At 42.5% G+C, this 21,657-nt stretch overlaps 1 protein-coding gene across 2 annotated transcripts; it reads left to right on the plus strand.

Moving 5' to 3' along the window:
- The first annotated feature begins 8,783 nt into the window (after positions 1-8,783).
- On the plus strand, positions 8,784-16,943 carry prdx4 (peroxiredoxin 4). Of its 2 annotated transcripts, none has more exons than XM_036990489.1 (7): positions 8,784-9,418; positions 13,742-13,859; positions 15,354-15,470; positions 15,564-15,686; positions 15,867-15,997; positions 16,155-16,189; positions 16,837-16,943. In XM_036990489.1, exons 1-7 carry the CDS (start codon positions 9,286-9,288, stop codon positions 16,885-16,887), a joined length of 708 nt encoding a protein of 235 aa, XP_036846384.1. In that variant the 5' UTR covers positions 8,784-9,285; the 3' UTR covers positions 16,888-16,943. The 2 variants fall into 2 exon arrangements, with proteins under 2 accessions (XP_036846384.1, XP_021474419.2); XM_021618744.2 differs by having other exon boundaries at positions 8,809-9,396.
- The last annotated feature ends 4,714 nt before the right edge of the window (positions 16,944-21,657 follow it).

Consider the following 21,657-nt stretch of genomic DNA (forward strand, 5'->3'; position numbering starts at 1 on the left):
CTCAGTTATTAAAACGTAATGCCATGGCACAGCCCTTTAAGTGTTTCTATAATCCCCTATGGGGCATTTTCTGTTAAACGCTCTACAACAAAGCTTTCTTAGTGTCCAACAAGCTTTCTCTGCCCTTAACCTAGTTCTGAACACCTCCAAAACAAAGGTCATGTGGTTTGGTAAGAATGCCCCTCTCTCCACAGGTGTGACTACTACCTCCTGAGGGTTTAGAGCTTGAGGTAGTCACCTCATACAAGTACTTGGGAGTATGGCTAGACGGTGCACTGTCCTTTTCTCAGCACATCAAAGCTGCAGGCTAAAGTTAAATCTAAATCTAGACTTGGTTTCCTCTATTGTAATCACTCCTCTTTCACCCCCGCTGCTAGCGACTGGAACGAGCTGCAACAAACAAACTGGACAGTTTTATCTCAATCTCTTCATTCAGACTCAATCATGGACACTCGTACTGACAGTTGTGGCTGCTTTACATAATGTATTGTTGTCTCTACCTTCTTTCCCTTTGTGCTGTTGTCTGTGTCCAATATTTTTAACCTGTGCTGCTGCCATCTTGTGTTGCTACCATGTCATGCTGTGTTGTCTTAGGCCCCTCTTTATGTAGTGTTCTCTCTTTTCGTGATGTGTGTTTTGTTCTATATTTTTAATCCCCCGTCTCCGCAGGATACCTTTTGGTAGGCAGTCATTGTAAATAAGAATATGTTCATAACTGACTTGCCTGGTTAAATGTAAAAATGTATTATAAAATGTATTGTGGAAAATGTATTGGAACAATTTCCCAGTTTGACCGCTAGGTTTTATGGGTATTATGACTCATACTGTGGTACTCTGTGTAGAATTTATTGGAGGCTCGATCTAATTCTCAAGTCTTAAATATGCCGCATAACTACTTCTCGTCTTTGCCTGCCCTTGAACGGTCTAAGTATTTAGAAAAGTTTATTGTTGGCTTGCCTGTATACTTTCAACTTGCCGGAGACCAGTTGTGAAGACAATCCTGCCAAAGTAGCCTATTGCGATATCTATACCTACTTCGTGTAATCTCCAGGTTGACACAGGCAATACATATAGCTAGTTAGATACAAACAAGTGTTAGCTAGCAATTTACTGTGAATGAAGTGCTTCGAACACACAAATGTATCGAGGAACAGATTTCCATTATCTTTCCAGGGTATAGCCTGAAACCATGAGTTTCGTCTAACCTGGACCTTGGGAAGTTGATGAAACTTAATTTAGCGGTCTTTTCTTTGACTATTATTCAAACAAAACGGTACACAACAGCTTTTCAGCATCTTAGCTATAAAAGAGTTATCTAACGTTAGCTAGCTGAAAAGTCCATTGGAACCGGTAATTTGGCTGATGGTGACATACATTCCATGTGGCAGTCTCTGTTCATGATAACATTTTTACTTTTAGAATCAGTGTTTTTAGATATGATGTAGTTTTGATTAAGATGACATGGAAGTATGTTAAACAACCAACCAAGCATATTCAAAATGTTTTATAGAATGATAGAAGAAAAAAAGAATACAGCCATTGTCTGGTTATGAGTAGGCAAAATAAAGTTGGCAATTTAACATGTGAGTCCAGGAAATACCCTACTCGGGAGCATGATCATGTTTAGCCACACCTCACCATGTGTATCTATGGCATCAAACCATGTGTTTGATACCATTCCACTCCAGCCATTACCAGGAGCCTGTCCTCCCCAATTAAGGTGCCACTAACCTTCTCTCAGCCTCATGGCAAAATGTGTAGAATAGACTGAGATTAGCTATAAAACAACAAAATATTATCTTTGCCCCATGGCAAAATGTGTACAATTGTAACAAGTTAGCTGTTTTGAGGAAGGGTTAAAGTGCCTTGATCGACCTATTTTTCACCTAGTCAACTCGGATTCAAACCAGCGACATTTCAGTTACTGGACCAATGCTCTTAACCACTAGGATACACGCCGCCCTTCTACACGCTTACTGTATGGAAATAAGTGGTGTAATTTTGAGATGTGGTGCAACCAAAAACAGATCCTCTGGATCTGAGGTGTTATGCTTCTTGCAGGACCTTTTGGACAGAGGGAAGGTTAAGGTCTATCTCTATGTTAAATAGGCTTCCACAAGAACAAGGTGGGAAATCACCCCCTGTTATGTTGTTTCATGAAGGGGGCATGTCCAATGATGTGTAGGAACCGAGGATGACTGACAGGGGTCGCTGTATTGAAGTCACCACACAGCCTTCTTGGTAGGTTTTGGAAGATATAGAAATGCATTTATTCATGTCTATATTCGTTTTTGACACAATTATTATATTAGACACATTAATGCACACTTTTAAATTATATTAAAGATACAAATAATACATGAAAAAATAAATAAAATCATTTTCCTTAAAGTAACAAAAAAATACTTAAATACATGGAATTAATTCCTATGGAGGACTGCTCCTACTGGGGAGTGCCAATATGGCCGACCAGTGGCTTCAAAGCCTCTCGATGGCCAATACATAGCGCAAGCAATCCAGGGTTTATATACATAATTCGGCACATCCCATACGCCCAGTTCCCAAGCCCTTAGCCCCATCATGGGATTAGTCTATTGTGCTTGAGGCTATTTCACAGCAGCCTTTTGAGCTGCTGGAACTATGGAGATGAAATATCTCTCCTTTAAGACAACTTTACTACAAAAGGAGTGAATGAGCTGCATGTACTGTCAGTCATCATTCGTGCCTGCAGTTTGACCATGGCTTTTCCAAGTTCACCTTGTTGCCCATGTAACAAGTTTGCTTCCTTCCCTCTCTTCGTCCCTACCTGGGCTCGAACCAGGGACCCTCTTCACACATTGAGAACAGTCACCCTCAAAGCAGCGTAACCTATCGCTCCACAAAAGCCATGGCCATTGCAGAGCCACAACTACTTCAAGATCTCAGAGCGAGTAACATCACCGATTGAAACGCTATTAGCGCACACCCCGGTTACACTCACCCCACTTTTGACACAGCAACCAGTGATCCGGGTCAGCAGCATCAATGTAACAGATTTGCTTCCGTCCCTCTCCCCTACCTGGGCTCAAATCAGGGACCCTCTGCACTACATCAACAACAGTCACCCTCGAAGCATTGTTACCTATCGCTCCACAAAGGACGTGGCCCTTGCAGTGCAAGGGAAACAACTACTTCAAGGTCTCAGAGCGAGTGACATCACCGATTGAAATGCTATTAGCGCGCACCCTGCTAACTAGCTATCCATTTCACACCGGTTACACCCAATTAGCCCATGAGTTGGTCATTGTCACATGATGAGGAAGCCATGCGAACTTCAAACCCAGTGTCTGCCCGCAGCCTAAGGGGTGAATATCCTCTTGGTCTAACGGTCTAAGACGTTGGTTGCTCTGGGTTCATGCCCCGTGTCATACAATGCTGCCCAACGTGGGGTGGTCTCTCATGAGTGAAGAGGTCAAAGGGGGGTGAATGTAGTGGTTATGGTCACGTGATGAGGTAGCCCTGCCTGTGAACTTCAAAACAAGTGTCTACCCAAGGGGGGAATTTCCTCTTGGTCTAAAGGTCCAAGACATTGGTTGCTCCTGTGGAAGCTCTGAGTCCCGTATGTTACGCCCAATCCCGCCTTTATGCCCGAGGTTAGCGCAATTACAATTGTCTGGCCTTGGAGCTTGTGGCTTTCCACCCGCCACCTTTCTTTTCGATTGAAGAGGAGCGGCTACACCGTTTTGTCCCATATGTGTGTTGCGTGTATACTTGGATAGGAAGAGAGTTTTGCACAAGAGTGACCAACTCTTTGTGTCCTTGGTGCCTCCCTGCAAGGGGAGTCCCCTCTCTTGTTAACTGTTGTCCCATTGGATTGTGGAAGCAATTGTATTGGCCTATAATAACGAGGGGTTACAGCCTCCGGAGGTCCTAAGGGCTCACTCCACCAGAGGTATGGCTACCTCTTGGGCTCTGTTCAAGGGACTCTCCTTGCAGGTGATTTGCAGTGCAGCTTGTTGGGCATCCCTCATACCTTTATGAGGTTCTTCTGACTAAACGCCACTGCTCCGTTATTGGCACATAATGTCCTCAGTGTCAGGGCCTCTGTGTCTCTATCTTCCACCCCAGAAGCAGCAGGCGCTATGCATCAAGCTTCTCAGGGGTTGGCCTGTGTTGGTCTTTGCTCTCCAGAGCAGGGTGCCGCTGAAAGAAGTGATCAGTGATGAGAAAGACTATTCCTGGTGTTTGACTCCTGCCGTTTGGTAAGATGCAAACCCGGTGGAAATGGTTAGACGGAGGATACCCTGTTTGTCTTGGAGTTTCTACCTGATAAGATCAGGCTAGGGTACATTAACTATTCGTTGAGGGCAATTGTTCCGAACCTGCTACAGTGCTTCAGGTGCCAAGGATTCAGACAGTAGCAATATGTAGAAGGTATATCCCCCAATGTGGAAAGTGTGCAGGAGGGCATAGTTAGAGGTGTGTGAAACATACAGGAACTCAAATCCTTCTGTTCACCTGATTTTAGAATTCCTCACAATCAAATGTCGACCGCATTATCTACCAAGAGAATGCTCTTCGATTATAATCACAGCCGTATATATTCCCCCCCAAGCAGACACAGCGATGGCTCTGAACGAACTTTATTTGACTCTTTGCAAACTGGAATCCATACATCCTGAGGCTGCATTCGTTGTAGCTGGGGATTTTAACAAAGCTAATCTGAAAACAAGACTCCCTAAATTGCATCAACATATCGATTGCACAACCAGGGCTGGAAAAACCTTGGATCATTGTTATTCTAACTTCCGCGACGCATATAAGGCCCTGCCCCGCCCTCCTTTCGGAAAAGCTGACCACGACTCCATTTTGCTGATCCCTGCCTACAGACAGAAACTAAAACAAGAAGCTCCCACGCTGAGGTCTGTCCAACGCTGGTCCGACCAAGCTGATTCCACACTCCAAGACTGCTTCCATCACGTGGACTGGGATATGTTTCGTATTGCGTCAGATAACAACATTGACGAATACGCTGATTCGGTGTGCGAGTTCATTAGAACGTGCGTTGAAGATGTCGTTCCCATAGCAACGATTAAAACATTCCCTAACCAGAAACCGTGGATTGATGGCAGCATTCGCGTGAAACTGAAAGCGCGAACCACTGCTTTTAATCAGAGCAAGGTGACTGGTAACATGACCGAATACAAACAGTGCAGCTACTCCCTCCGCAAGGCTATCAAACAAGCTAAGCAGCAGTATAGAGACAAAGTAGAATCTCAAGTCAACGGCTCAGACACGAGGTATGTGGCAGGGTCTACAGTCAATCCCGGACTACAAGAAGAAAACCAGCCCAGTCACGGACCAGGATGTCTTGCTCCCAGGCAGACTAAATCACTTTTTTGCCCGCTTTGAGGACAATACAGTGCCACTGACACGGCCTGCAACAAAAAACATGCAGACTCACCTTCACTGCAGCCGAGGTGAGTTAAACATTTAAACGTGTTAACCCTTGCAAGGATGCAGGCCCAGACGGCATCCCCAGCCACGCCCTCAGAGCATGCGCAGACCAGCTGGCCGGTGTGTTTACGGTAATATTCAATCAATCCCTATACCAGTCTGCTGTTCCCACATGCTTCAAGAGGGCCACCATTGTTCCTGTTCCCAAGAAAGCTAAGGTAACTGAGCTAAACGACTACCGCCCCGTAGCACTCACTTCCGTCATCATGAAGTGCTTTGAGAGACTAGTCAAGGACCATATCACCTCCACCCTACCTGACACCCTAGACCCACTCCAATTTGCTTACCGCCCAAATAGGTCCACAGACGATGCAATCTCAACCACACTGCACACTGCCCTAACCCATCTGGACAAGAGGAATACCTATGTGAGAATGCTGTTCATCGACTACAGCTCGGCATTCAACACCATAGTACCCTCCAAGCTCGTCATCAAGCTCGAGACCCTGGGTCTCGACCCCGCCCTGGGTACTGGACTTCCTGACGGGCGGTCCCCAGGTGGTGAGAGTAGGCAACAACATCTCCACCCCGCTGATCCTCAACACTGGGGCCCCACAAGGGTGCGTTCTGAGCCCTCTCCTGTACTCCCCGTTCACCCACGACTGCGTGGCCACGCACGCCTCCAACTCAATCATCAAGTTTGCGGACGACACAACAGTGGTAGGCTTGATTACCAACAACGACGAGACGGCCTACAGGGAGGAGGTGAGGGCCCTCGGAGTGTGGCGTCAGGAAAATAACCTCACACTCAACGTCAACAAAACTAAGGAGATGATTGTAGACTTCAGGAAACAGCAGAGGGAACACCCCCCTATCCACATCGATGGAACAGTAGTGGAGAGGGTAGTAAGTTTTAAGTTCCTCGGCATACACATCACAGACAAACTGAATTGGTCCACTCACACAGACCGCATCGTGAAGAAGGCGCAGCAGCGCCTCTTCAACCTCAGGAGGCTGAAGAAATTCGGCTTGTCACCAAAAGCACTCACAAACTTCTACAGATGCACAATCGAGAGCATCCTGGCGGGCTGTATCACCGCCTGGTACGGCAACTGCTCCGCCCACAACCGTAAGGCTCTCCAGAGGGTAGTGAGGTCTGCACAACGCATCACCGGGGGCAAACTACCTGCCCTCCAGGACACCTACACCACCCGATGTTACAGGAAGGCCATAAAGATCATCAAGGACAACAACCACCCGAGCCACTGCCTGTTCACCCCGCTATCATCCAGAAGGCGAGGTCAGTACAGGTGCATCAAAGCTGGGTCCGAGAGACTGAAAAACAGCTTCTATGTCAAGGCCATCAGACTGTTAAACAGCCACCATTAACATTGAGTGGCTGCTGCCAACACACTGACTCAACTCCAGCCACTTTAATAATGGGAATTGATGGGAAATGATGTAAAATATATCACTAGCCACTTTAAACAATGCTACCTAATATAATGTTTACATACCCTACATTATTCATCTCATATATAGTATACAGTATATACTGTACTCTATATCATCTACTGCATCCTTATTTAATACATGTATCACTAGCCACTTTAACTATGCCACTTTGTTTACATACTCATCTCATATATATATATATACTGTACTCGATACCATCTACTGTATCTTGCCTATGCTGCTCTGTACCATCACTCATCCATATATCTTTATGTACATATTCTTTATCCCCTTACACTGTGTACAAGACAGTAGTTTTGGAATTGTTAGTTAGATTACTTGTTGGTTATTACTGCATTGTCGGAACTAGAAGCACAAGCATTTCGCTACACTCGCATTAACATCTGCTAACCATGTGTATGTGACAAATAAAATTTGATTTGATTTGAAGTGGGGTTTGAGAAACCACTGTGTATAGTTGAGATTGCCAAATTTGAGTCGGGAAGACGATTTGAGGGATTAGTGTTCCGACTGAGTTTGGTAAGTTTGGATTTCTTGTCTTTATAGCCATCGTGATCAACTGCACTGCACTGATGGAGCGGTTATCACAGAAAATAGATGTGGTAGTTGCAGCAGTTGAGAAATATTTGGGTTTGAGAGATTTCAGTGCAGAAGATCTACAGGGAGTTTTGAGAAAAGGGGTTCCTGCCAGGCCAATGGCCTGGTGTAGGATTGTTTAGGGCCAAAGGGGTGGGATGGGGTGCCAAGGGAAGCCAGGCTTCCCCCAAAAAATGACTAACAAAAAAAGAGAAAAACATAAAGAATGTATATTTCGTCTCTCTCACTTTCATAATTTAGGCCATCTATCTGATGCTGTCAGGTCAAAAAGAGTATGACATTGTTGCCGCCCATAGCATTGAATGCAAGGGAAGGAAGCCAGCGAGCATTTGGCCTCCCTTGATAAAAAAAAAAGAAGTATAAAATAATAGCCAATCAGCGTTGAGCTAAATTGAGTGAGCGCAACTGTGAATAGTCCTGGCGCACCCCACCATTTTTTTTCAAGGGAAGTCGATTTGGCTTCTCTCCAATCACGTCACAGGGAGAACAATATGTCATTGACAGAAACAACTTGAACTGTTGCATCTAGTTGTGTTGTTGTCCAGTGGCTGGCTAGCTAAAATGGACCGTTTTCTAAATTAGCCATGGATGGAGACAGGGATTTGGACTTGTGGTTTTACTTAATTCTCTATAATGGCCAATAATTATAACGGTGATTCTAATCCAAACATAAATTCATATATTGTTCCCCTGGCCTGAGAGGATGGAAGTTCAGTATGTAGCTAGATGTAGGCTAACGTTGGCCATAAAAAGGAAGTTAGGCTAGGCAGAACATTTTAGCCAGGTAGCCTAGGACAAAAAATTAAATTGTTTACTGTATGACAGAGTCATAGACCGTTTCGTCAGTATGAAAGAGAGGAGGATGGCATTGGTGTCTCTCTACAAGTAGGGTGAGTCAACATGTTTTTTTTACTTGCACGAACTCGCACACATACACAGAAATCAGAACCCTGGACAGCCACATCATATTTAGCTTACGTTGATTGGACTAAATCGTTTTTGGTATCTATTAGTTGTCACTGTATTAGACTAAGCATATGTGATTTGATGATTTTGAAATGTTGAAGTTGAAATGGTGCTAGGGTAGTGTTTCCTGTTTTCTTTGCAACTTGCGGTAACTCTCCAAGTGATTCTTAATAAATAGTTGTTTAGTAGTCCGAAAAAGTCAGAAACATTAACTTGCTTGACAATGCTGTTTGTTACATGCAATATGCTTTGTGGACTTAATCGGACAGAGGTTGCTCTCCGGTTTTGTGATGAAACAAAGGTGTGGTTGAATTTATTTGCCACTGTGTCTTCTTATTGTCTCTGCCTTAGGCGAATATATCACGGTCCCAAGGCATATTAACTAACAGGCTGGAGCAAACAATTAAATTATCACAACTCATAGGTTGTAATATGGCTTTTTTTCTGGCTTGGCTTCCCCAGTGATTTTACCCTCGCTCCCCTACTGTGTATAGCTTCAGGGTTAGAAGGTGGTGCAATTTAAAATGTCCACATGCCCCCTTTTTTTGTGACCAAAAATGTGCACTCCGCATTCTGACCTGCGAAAGGCAGCAATATGCATCACAGCGTCTAGTCTGCCGAAAATTCACACGAAGAAGGGGGTTTGTAGTTCTTCCTGTACAGTACTTTCTTAGCAGCTAGCTACGTGGTTTTAGCAAGACAGAGGAATGCACGTCATGCTTCATATGAAAATGTTAAAGGACATTTTAAGTGTGTTTTGCACAATTTGTCTTGTCACCAAGTTTACCACTGCAGCCCAAGACGGCTCTAATGGGAAAAAGGACCAAGAGTGTTACAACTACGCTGGAGGACACGTCTACCCCGGAGAGGCTTTCCGTGTGCCCGTCTCTGATCATTCCTTGCACCTCAGCAAGGCAAAAAGTGGGTATTGTCCCCCTGCACGGTACTGTATTTGTACTTTGCAATCATATTGACTTAAATTATTTTAATAACGGGAGGATGTCTTACCCAACAATACAATGGTAACTACAAAGTTAGCTAACTAGTTTGCCTACAGCCAATTAGATAGCTAACTTAGTAGTGTTGATTAATGTTAGCTAGACACCGTTCCAGTTATACTGCACATTTTCACAACTGAAGTTTGAATCAAATCGGTATTCGCGTTATTGTAATCTGCCAGATTTGACTTGTCGACCCAAATTCATAAATTGTAGCTAGTAGTACATTTGGACACGTCATGCCAAAAAACTTGGCTCCAACTGTAGCCTGCAGTTTTCTCGACCCTACGATTACGCTTGTTTACACTAAGCTGCACTGGGGTCAGAACGCCCGTCATGATTAGATTAAAGGCCCTGCTACACTATAGCCATTGGTGTGGCATTGCCATCAGTCGTTGAAGAAATGCTTCCTTTGAAATCAATGAAAGTTGCTTCTGCCAATGTTGAATTTGTGTTGTGTCATGTCCAATGGCAGCGCCCAAACTCAAGAATCAAGGTCCAATTCTCGATTGCTGACAAGTTCATTCTATCTTGTGAATTTAAATTATGAGAAGTACATTTGATTTTGTTTGCATATGGCCTTGGCTATACACCACTGATTATTTTATTATTTTAAGATCAGGGTGTCTGCTAGGTCTTTAAAGTATTACATTCATTTATCTGATTTCAAGGCCTTAAGTATTAAAATGTCTTTAAATTTCAAAGTCTTAAAAAAAGTGACGGAGATGACTACAGTGTTTCCGTTATATTGTGCCGCTGCTTAATTGTTTCCACCACGGAAAAAGATTGAACATCAAATAATGCTTCAGGTGCACTTTTAAGATGTTAGAGAGCAATCCACATGTATGCCTCCGTGTGTGCACGTCAAGTAAGTGTGAGAGTCGGGCGTTGCCAGAGGAGAGAGCAAGGAAGCCTATACAATTTGATAGACAACAATACTAGCTAGAGCTGGGACGATACACCGAAAGTTACCGACACTGACATTGCCCTCCTCTGACTGAATCATTTTGCTTATGTCGGTAAGTTCAGTGATTAGGCTACACAACGTTGCTGCTGGTTTCTTTTTGGTTCTAAAACCATTATTTGGTCAACACTAATATGCATTAACCTGCTTCCTGCAATGAAAACATCTGCCCTGTCCCTGTTTTGCTGGCTCTATTTACTCCTAGTCCCCCCTTTGCACACGGAGTGAAGCGCAAGCATACTGACAGCTGAGTAACATTTCAGAATTTTAATTGCGCGTCTCAGCTTTATGAGTATAACAATTTATTTCTGAACTTTCAATATAGAGGGAAAAAAATCACTTTACAAACACCGTATGTAGTTGAGATGATGCGTCAACGGAGCAGAATGCGCCATTTGCAGTGGTAACCTACGGTGCATTCAGAAAGTATTCATGCTCCGCTCTGTCAAGTTTTTTTTTTGTTGATTATTGCTAGATCAAGTCTTGCCATAGATTGTCAAGCAGATTTAAGTCAAAACTGTAACTCGGCCACTCCAGAACATTCTGTCTTGGTAAGCAACTCCAGTGTAGATTTGGCCTTGTGTTTTAGGTTATTGCCCTGCCAAAAGGTGAATTAATCTCCCAGTGGTGGAATGCAGACTGAACCAAGTTTTCCTCTAGGATTTTGCCTAGGTTTTTTTAACCTGAAACTCCACAGTCCATGACAAGTACAAACATACCCATAACATGATGCAGCCACCACTATGCTTGAAAATATGAAGATTGGTACTCAGTAATGTGTTGTGTTGGATTTTCCCCAAATATAAAACTTTGTATTCAGGACAAAAATGTCATTGCTTTGACACATTTTCTTGCAGTATTACTTTAGTGCCTTGTTGCAAACAGCATGCATGTTTTGGAATATTTTGTACAGACTTCCTTTTCACTCTGTCAATTAAGTTAGTATTGTGGAGTAACTACAATGTTGTTGATCCATCCTTAGTTTTCTCCTATCACAGCCATTAAACTCTGTAACTGCCTCATGGTGAAATCCCTGAGCAGTTTCCTTCTTCTCCGGCAACTGATTTAGGAAGGATGCCTGTGTCTTTGTAGTGACTGGGTGTTTTGATACACCATCCAAAGTGCAATGAATAACTTCACCATGCTCAAAGGAATATTCAATGTCTGCTTTATTTTATCTACCAATAGGTAGATTGAGTTAATTACCTGTATATGTGGGATACAGAGATGAGAGAGTCATTCAGAAAATCATTTTAAACACTATTGCACACAGTGTGTCCATGCAACTTATTATGTGACTGGTTAAGCATATTTTTACTCCTGAAGTTATTTAGGCTTTCCATTAATTCTTTCATGTCTTACTTGTAAGTCTAGAGCCCTACTCAACCGCTTAGCTACCTTGCTTCGAAGTATAGCCATTTGATACCTTTTTTGGTTTTAGGCTAATGTTCAAATGGTACAGCATAATAGGTTAAGGAGAGCTGCGGGGGGGGGGGGTACACTTTTTGTGTTCGAGTCCCAATCTTAACACACCAGATTTGACAAATCAACTACTTAACAGAACCTTGTTAAGCTGAGTCCGGTGTGTTTGAGCAGTGCTGGATCAAAAGCCTGCACACCCATTGGCCTAGCAGTCCAGATGGCGAGTTGACCATGTGTTTCATACAATAACAGTGCTGTATATTTGACTTTTAAGTTATTTTTTCACAGTGGTATCGCTATGGTGTTGATTATCATTATACTAAGCTGGTATTGATATCGAAGCCTAAATTCTGAAAACGTAGTTTGTGATCTGGCGCTGCAGTGTCTTAATCTAACCATGATTGTGTTACGACCCCAGTGCAGCTCAGTATAAACAAGCGGAATGGTAGGGTCAGAATATGCTGGCTACTCAACTACTGTCTCAAGGACCCAGACAGGAGGGCCCTAGCAATAACAGCTGCTGCACCATACAATCCCAATGGATGCATCTCAGTCAGTGTTATGTTAAGTGGCTTTCTTTATCTGCGTTCATTTAAAATGGCAGGTGAAATTAAATTCTAGGCTGGTACCTTCCCTATCGCTTTCACATTTGTTGCGTTTTCCAATCAGCAGAGGAGAGAAGATAAGGAGGCCACTTCCAGGATGCACCCCATGAGGTAGCCAGGTGTGCTCTATCCCAAGATGTACTGACTGTTAAGGAGTGTAGGTGTAACAGTATTGCTTCCGTCCCTCTCATTTGACGGAACCTATGTTCGAACCAGACCCTCTGAACACATCAACAACTGTCACCCACGAAGCATCGTTACCTACAAAAGCCGCACCCCTTGCAGAGCAAGGGAAACAACTACTTCAAGGTTTCAGAGTGTATGACGTCACGAAATAAACTACTAGCGCGTACCACTAACTAGCTAGCCATTTCACATTGGTTACATGGGCAAGCCTACTCCATTAACATCCAAGGACCAAAAATGTTCTGAGGTAAACTCAAATCAAATTTATTTATATAGCCCTTCGTACATCAGCTGATATCTCAAAGTGCTGTACAGAAACCCAGCCTAAAACCCCAAACAGCAAGCAATGCAGGTGTAGAAGCACGGTGGCTAGGAAAAACTCCCTAGAAAGGCCAAAACCTAGGAAGAAACCTAGAGAGGAACCAGGGGTGGCCAGTCCTCTTCTGGCTGTGCCGGGTGGACTGACTCTGGCAGCCAAACCAGCCAAATACGATACGGTTATAGAAACATAAAAAGCCCTCTACTTTCACATCACATTAAAATCATTTTACTAATGCAAAATATACACTTACTGTTTTAACAGTGCAGCCAACAGTACTTCTCAGTTACAACACTTTTCTGGCGTTTGGGGACGCTAACGTTAGATGGCTAGGCTAATTAGAACAAGTGGTCGCCTCTCTTCCGTAAACAGTCCGTAATATGGCCGTGTGGGGGTTGTAATTTTACCTTTTTTTGTTTTATGAAAAATCTTTCTCGATTAGCCGCAATGGAAGTAAACTTCCAAAGGTTTCCAAAACCGTATTAGGATTATTGACGTAGAGGGAGCCCTCTTTGGTGAAAGAAAGCTGTGTGCCCCAAGCCTGCCCTGAGCCATAGGCCTACCTGCACACTGCTCACCAACTATGAACAAATACTATTCATTGTTGACCAAGCACACTAAATAATGGTGTGTTGGTATGAGCAACATTTGGGATACACAGCAGGAAGTCTGTTCTGATTGGGTTTTCCCTATAATGTGATCAGCAAATAACTTGCTTGCTCGTGCTTTGAACTGTCATCAAATGTGTTTTTGTTATTTCTTCTTTTTGCAGTTTCAAAGCCTGCACCTTACTTTGAGGGATCAGCTGTCATCGATGGTAAGTTTAAGGAGCTCAAACTGTCGGACTACAAAGGGAAATACCTAGTCTTCTTCTTCTACCCCCTGGACTTGTGAGTACTATCTCTTACTGACCTTCATCCTAAAACAATCCCTCTTTTATAGTGTTCTTTGCTACTGGCATAAAATGTTAGTTTGTTTATTTGACTTTGTTATACATATTTCGGACATCATTTATTATTTTTAAAGGGCAATGTTTTATATGACCCCCCTTTCAAACAGTCCCATTTTTACCACTTGTCGGTATGCACATTTTACAGGCTACATCCCGTTGCGCAGCCGGCGGATGTCTATTTGAATAAATCCATTGACTATATACCATCACAAAGAAATCCATTATTATTATTATAAGTTTCGGCAGATCTTAAGAAACATTAAGATACTAAGAAAATGTATTTCAATAGAATAGCATATTTAGAGTTTTATGTTACTCGTCTGTGCAGCCTAAGCTATAGGCTATGGCTGCACCATGCAAATGAAATCAATAGTTCATTAAACAAACAAGACACAATTACATTCCCCTGCCCAGATCAGTCAACACAACATTTTATAGTAAGAATAAAATAGAAATAATATTTTTTCCCAAACAACTTGAGTGTTGCGGGAACATGTGGACCCGCTGTTAATCAATTTAAAAAAGTGATCTTCTGAAACCGAGCCCATGCCCTCATCGCTTTTAAGTGCTTTAGAAACCCTAGAACTTGCTCTTTCCGATCGTGTATTAAAATGAAATGTCTGACCTATATGAACGTGATTTAAAAAATGTATTTTAATGGCATTTTTGCTTAAAGATTGCAGATCCACATGTAATATTTTTTCCTACCCTCTCCATATTATGCACATTGATAGCTTGCTAGCAAATGTACTCGAACTGATTTAAAAAATATATATATATATATATATATATATATTAGCACTAGGCAATTATCTAAATAATTGGAGCTAAACGTGCAAGGAGAAATGACTGGTGAAATTAATCAAGCAACAGAAATGTAAATTATTTATTAGAATCCCCATTAGCTGTTGCTCACACAGCAGCTACTCTTCCTTGGGTCCACACACATGACAGACTGAACATTAATGTACAAGAACAGCTTAAGGACCGAACTACATGCATTTAAATGGAAAGAACACATGCAATTAAAGCATTGTCCCAATGCCTGGAAAAAATGTTACTGCTGGGTTTTCAGAGCTGTTGGCAAACTGGGTTTGTTATTGGTTTCCCCTTTCAGATATAAAGAAAAGGCAGTATAACGACGGTATGGTAAAGATTGCAGGATTTTGTCTGGGTATTAGTGATTTTAGTAATGTACCCGGATGAATAAATATAAAATAGCAATCCAAATCATCGGATTTTAATTGGGAGATTCAGGGAAAGAGAGAAATTATTAGTAGTGTATTGTAAAATCTAAACTGTAGTAACTGTTATACAGATTTTTGTTGTATTTTAGAACCAGTGACTTAATGAAAATCCAGTATGCTTTGGTAAAGTAATAATGTTGTTGGCTTTGTGTTATTCTGATGACACTAACTCTGTGTACCTGCAGCACGTTTGTCTGCCCGACTGAGATTATTGCGTTCAGTGATCGTGTGCACGAGTTCCGTGCCATCAATGCTGAGGTTGTTGCCTGCTCTGTCGACTCACAATTCACACATCTGGCATGGTAAGATTACAAGCATCACACCCCTCTTCAGAGGTGCTTGGACTTTAATTTCAGAGTTGTTTTTTTTTCTCCCTCCGGCTTTGTTGTTAACAGGATCAACACACCCAGGAAGCAGGGGGGACTCGGACCAATGAAAATCCCTCTGCTGTCTGACCTCACACACCAGATTTCCAAAGACTATGGAGTCTTCCTGGAGGATGCAGGACACACACTCAGGTACAGTATACACTTGCTCACGGGGGTAGAAGCCACTTCAAAAGAAGATTACTAGTACTACTACCATTTTTTTTAAAAATGGTACAACAAAATACCTTAACTCTTATAAGTTCATGAGGTTTAAAGTAATGCGGTTTGAAACTGAACCGAACTTCTCATTGTTTTAATTGTCTCCCTCAGGGGCCTGTTCATCATCGATGACAAGGGCGTCCTGAGGCAGATCACCATGAATGACCTCCCTGTGGGGCGCTCTGTAGACGAGACCCTGCGGCTTGTCCAAGCCTTCCAGTATACTGACAAACACGGCGAAGGTACGGTTCACACCTCAGCCTCCAAATTCAGTCTCACCACATAACATTCTCAGATAATACAGCTAAACACATAATTATCTGTGGTTGCTATGGATGGTCTTTTTACATTATTTTTTTTTACAGTTTGTGTGAATTAAAAAATTTTTTTTTTTTGCAGTGTGCCCAGCAGGATGGAAGCCAGGCAGTGACACAGTAAGTTTCATACTGTGTGTGGTTAAAGGGGCAATCAGCAGTTGCTACATCAATTTGTACCCATTTGATTCTTGAAGAATAACTTCTAAATGCCTCATGAGCTTAGTCCAACTGTCATACCCTATCAGAACCTGAAAATAGGAGCTTGTTTTATTCCAATGTTTGTAAACCAACACTATATAGCCTCAACATGGTTAAAACTATAACCATGGACGGTCAATCCTTGCATCCCCTTGGCTCTGTCGATGAGTTTGAGTAGTTACATTTCTCCAGCCGCGTCCCTCCATCTTTTTACCGAAACAGGGTTGGGGAATACGCTTTATTATTGTTTCAACTGCTGACTGCCGCTTTAAGTGAGTGCATGCATGAGATTATATTTATCTCCACCCGGCACAGCCAGAAGAGGACTGGCCACCCCTCAGAGCCTGGTTCCTCTCTAGGTTTCTTCCTAGGTTCCTGCCTTTCGAAGGAGTTTTTCCTAGCCACCGTGCTTCTCATTGCTTGCTGTTTGGGGTTTTAGGCCGGGTTTCTGTATAAACACTTTATGACATCTGCTGATGTAAAAAGGGCTTTAAAAATACCTTTGATTTGATAGGATTTTCTTAGACAATTGCTTGTGCACTAATTCAATGTATTACTCTTCACAGATAATCCCAGACCCAGCGGGAAAACTAAAGTACTTTGACAAGCTGAACTGACCCTCCCCTCTAATAAACACTTTGGTTTAAGCTCAGAATAAAAACAGTTTTGATAATCTGGTGTCTGTTTTGTTTTTAGCAATGTTTAGCCATATTTGGCTAATCTAATTCAATCTCATCTAGCGATCTGAGTAAACTAGTGACCTTTTGAGATGAGAAACAGGACAGGAACTACGACAACCGTATAATGTCTCTTAGAAATGTCTGACATTCTGACACACCAGAACAGAGAAGTCTATAAACTTGTTGCTTGAGAGTTTACGCACATAGGGGAAACATATAACATAAAAGGTGCAGGCATGACAAAGTACAGTGCCTTCAGAAAGTGTTCACACCCCTTGATCTTTTCCACATAGTTGTTATAGCCCAAATTTAAAATGAATTCAATTGAGATTTTGGTTTTTGTCACTTGCCTACACCCCATAACGTCGAAGTGGAATGTTTTTGTAAATTTGCCTAACAAGTCCCATAAATTGCATAGACTTACTGTGTAATAAGTGTTTAACATGACTTAATGACTACCTCTTCCCTGTACCCCGCACATACAATTATCTGTAAGGTCGAGCAGTGAATTTCAAACACAGATTCAACCACAAAGACCAGGGAGGTTTTCCAATGCCTCAACAAGGGCACCTATTGGAAGATGGGGAACAATAAAAGCAGACATTGAATATCCCTTTGAGCATGATGAAGTTACTAATTAAACTTTGGATGGTGTATCACTCCACCCAGTCACTACAAAGATACAGGTGTCCTTCCTAACTCTGGAGAGGAAGAACACCACTCAGGTATTCACCATGAGGCCAATGGTGAGTTTAAGACTGTTAGAGTTGAATGGCTGTGATAGAAAACTGCGGCTGGATCAACAACATTGGAGTTACAAAAACAACCTAATTGACAGTGGAAAGAAGGAAGCCTGTACAGAACACAAAATATTCCAAAACAAGCATGCTGTTTGCAACAAGGTAATACTGCAAAAATGTGGCAAAGCAATTCACTTTTAGTCCTGAATGCAAAGTGTTATGTTTAAGGCAAATCCAATACAACACATTACTGAGTACCACTGTCCATATTGTCAAGCATATTGGTGTCTGCATCATGTTATGGGTATGCTTGTAATTGTTAAGAACTGGGGAGTTTTCAGGATAAAAAAAAGAAATGAATGGAGCACAGTCAAAATCCTGTAGGAAAACCTGGTTCAGTCTGCTTTCCACCAGACACTGGGGGATGAATTCACCTTTCAACAGGACAATAACCTAAAACACAAGGCCAACTCTACACTGAAGTTGCTTACCAAGAAGACAGTGAATGGCCAAATTACAGTTTTGACTTAAATCTACGGCAAGATCTGAAAATGATTCTAGCAAGGATCAACAACCAATTTGACAGAGCTTGAAGCATTTTTTAAAAGAATAATGGGAAAATGTTGCACAATTCAGGTGTGGAAAGCTCTTAGAGACTTACCCAGAAAGACTGTAGTCGCTGCCAAAGGTGCTTCAACAAACTATTGACTCGGGTGTGAATACTTATGTACACTGAACAAAAATATCAACACAACATGTAAAGTGCTAGTCCCATATTTCATGAGTTTAAATAAAATGTTTCTCTCAAATGCATTTGTGCACAAATTTGTTTACGTCCCTGTTAGTGACCATTTTATCCTTTGTCAAGATAATCCATCCACCTGACAAGTGTGGAATATCAAGAAGCTGATTAAACAGCATGATCATTACACAGGTGCACTTTGTGCTGGGGACAATAAAAGGCCACTCAAATTTGCAGTTTTGTCACAACACAATGCCACAGATGTCTCAAGTATCGAGGGAGCGTGCAATTGGTATGCTGACTACAGGAATGTCCACCAGAGCGGTTGCTAGAGAATTGAATGTTAATTTCTCTATCAAAAGCCGCCTCCGTCATTTTAGATAATTTGGCAGTCCATGGTGGAGAGTTTGGAATCTGATTGATTGATTGCTTGTGTGGACAGGTGTCTTTTATACAGGTAACAAACGGAGATTAGGAGCATTAGGAGCTCCTAATCTCAGCTCGTTACCTGTATAAAAGACACCTGGGAGCCAGAAATCTTTATGATTGAGAGGGGGCCAAATACTTATTTCCCTCATTAAAATGCAAATCAATTTATAACATTTTTAACATGCGTTTTTCTGGATTTTTGTGTTATTCTGTCTCTCACTGTTCAAATAAACCTACCATTAAAATTATAGACGGATCATTTCTTTGTCAGTAGGCAAACATACAAAATCAGCAGGGGATCAAATACTTTTTTCCCTCACTGTATCTTTGAAATTGTTGCATGTTGCGTTTGTTTTTGTTCAGAATAAATTAGATATTTCTTTATTTAATTTTCAATACATTTGCTAAAATGTTTTCACTTTGTCATGAAAAATGTTACTTATCCATTTTTAATTCAGGCTGTAACAACAATATGTGGAATGAGTCAAGGGTATGAATACTTTCTGAAAGCTCTGTAGGGAATATTCAATTCAATTCAAATGTATTTATATAGCCCTTCGTACATCAGCTGATATCTCAAAGTGCTGTACAGAAAGCCAGCCTAAAACCCCAAACAGCAAGCAATGCAGGTGTAGAAGCACGGTGGCTAGGAAAAACTCCCTAGAAAGGCCAAAACCTAGGAAGAAACCTAGAGAGGAACCAGGCTATGTGGGGTGGCCAGTCCTCTTCTGGCTGTGCCGGGTAGAGATTATAACAGAACATGGCCAAGATGTTCAAATGTTCATGAATGACCAGCATGGTCCAATAATAATAAGGCAGAACAGTTGAAACTGGAGCAGCAGCACGGCCAGGTGGACTGGGGACAGCAAGGAGTCATCATGTCAGGTAGTCCTGAGGCATGGTCCTAGGGCTCAGGTCCTCCGAGAGAGAGAAAGAAAGAGAGAATTAGAGAGAGCACACTTAAATTCACACAGGACACCGAATAGGACAGGAGAAGTACTCCAGATATAACAAACTGACCCTAGCCCCCCGACACATAAACTACTGCAGCATAAATACTGGAGGCTGAGACAGGAGGGGTCAGGAGACACTATGGCCCCATCCGAGGACACCCCCAGACAGGGCCAAACAGGAAGGATATAACCCCACCCACTTTGCCAAAGCACAGCCCCCACACCACTAGAGGGATATCTTCAACCACCAACTTACCATCCTGAGACAAGGCCGAGTATAGCCCACAAAGATCTCCGCCACGGCACAACCCAAGGGGGGGCGCCAACCCAGACAGGAAGATCAGATCAGTGACGCACCCCTCCTAGGGACGGTATGAAAGAGCCCCAGTAAGCCAGTGACTCAGCCCCTGTAATAGGGTTAGAGGCAGAGAATCCCAGTGGAAAGAGGGGAACCGGCCAGGCAGAGACAGTAAGGGCGGTTGTTGCTCCAGAGCCTTTCTGTTCACCTTCCCACTCCTGGGCCAGACTACACTCAATCATATGACCCACTGAAGTGATGAGTCTTCAGTAAAGACTTAAAGGTTGAGACCGAGTTTGCGTCTCTTACATGGGTAGGCAGACCATTCCATAAAAATTGAGCTCTATAGGAGAAAGCCCTGCCTCCAGCTGTTTGCTTAGAAATTCTAGGGACAATTAGGAGGCCTGCGTCTTGTGACCATAGCGTACGTGTAGGTATGTACGGCAGGACCAAATCGGAAAGATAGGTAGGAGCAAGCCCATGTAATGCTTTGTAGGTTAGCAGTAAAACCTTGAAATCAGCCCTTGCCTTGACAGGAAGCCAATGTAGGGAGACTAGCACTGGAGTAGTAATATGATCACATTTTTGGGTTCTAGTCAGGATTCTAGCAGCCGTATTTAGCACTAACTGAAGTTTATTTAGTGCTTTATCCGGGTAGCCGGAAAGTAGAGCATTGCAGTAGTCTCACCTAGAAGTGACAAAAGCATGGATAAATTTTTCTGCATCATTTTTGGACAGAAAGTTTCTGATTTTTGCAATGTTACGTACAGTGCCTTGCGAAAGTATTCGGCCCCCTTGAACTTTGCGACCTTTTGCAACATTTCAGGCTTCAAACATAAAGATATAAAACTGTATTATTTTGTGAAGAATCAGCAACAAGTGGGACACAATCATGAAGTGGAACGACATTTATTGGATATTTCAAACTTTTTTAACAAATCAAAAACTGAAAAATTGGGCGTGCAAAATTATTCAGCCCCCTTAAGTTAATACTTTGTAGCGCCACCTTTTGCTGCGATTACAGCTGTAAGTCGCTTGGGGTATGTCTCTATCAGTTTTGCACATCGAGAGACTGAAATTTTTTCCCATTCCTCCTTGCAAAACAGATCGAGCTCAGTGAGGTTGGATGGAGAGCATTTGTGAACAGCAGTTTTCAGTTCTTTCCATCTTCGCTGTCCCTGCTGAAGAAAAGCAGGCCCAAACCATGATGCTGCCACCACCATGTTTGACAGTGGGGATGGTGTGTTCAGCTGTGTTGCTTTTACGCCAAACATAACGTTTTGCATTGTTGCCAAAAAGTTCAATTTTGGTTTCATCTGACCAGAGCACCTTCTTCCACATGTTTGGTGTGTCTCCCAGGTGGCTTGTGGCAAACTTTAAACGACACTTTTTATGGATATCTTTAAGAAATGGCGTTCTTCTTGCCACTCTTCCATAAAGGCCAGATTTGTGCAATATACGACTGATTGTTGTCCTATGGACAGAGTCTCCCACCTCAGCTGTAGATCTCTGCAGTTCATCCAGAGTGATCATGGCCCTCTTGGC

The sequence above is a fragment of the Oncorhynchus mykiss genome, chromosome 10 (genome assembly GCF_013265735.2).
Source record: "Oncorhynchus mykiss isolate Arlee chromosome 10, USDA_OmykA_1.1, whole genome shotgun sequence".
In the NCBI taxonomy this organism is placed as follows: domain Eukaryota; kingdom Metazoa; phylum Chordata; class Actinopteri; order Salmoniformes; family Salmonidae; genus Oncorhynchus; species Oncorhynchus mykiss.

What these genes read in the sequence shown, in the direction of transcription:
- prdx4 (XM_021618744.2), top strand. Translation starts at nt 9,183, where the DNA reads ATGCACGTCATGCTTCATATGAAAATGTTAAAGGACATTTTAAGTGTG. An exon ending in CAATTCACACATCTGGCATG is followed by an intron (nt 15,471 to 15,563) that starts GTAAGATTACAA and finishes TGTTGTTAACAG; the next exon opens with GATCAACACACCCAGGAAGC. An exon ending in TACTGACAAACACGGCGAAG is followed by an intron (nt 15,998 to 16,154) that starts GTACGGTTCACA and finishes TTTTTTTTGCAG; the next exon opens with TGTGCCCAGCAGGATGGAAG.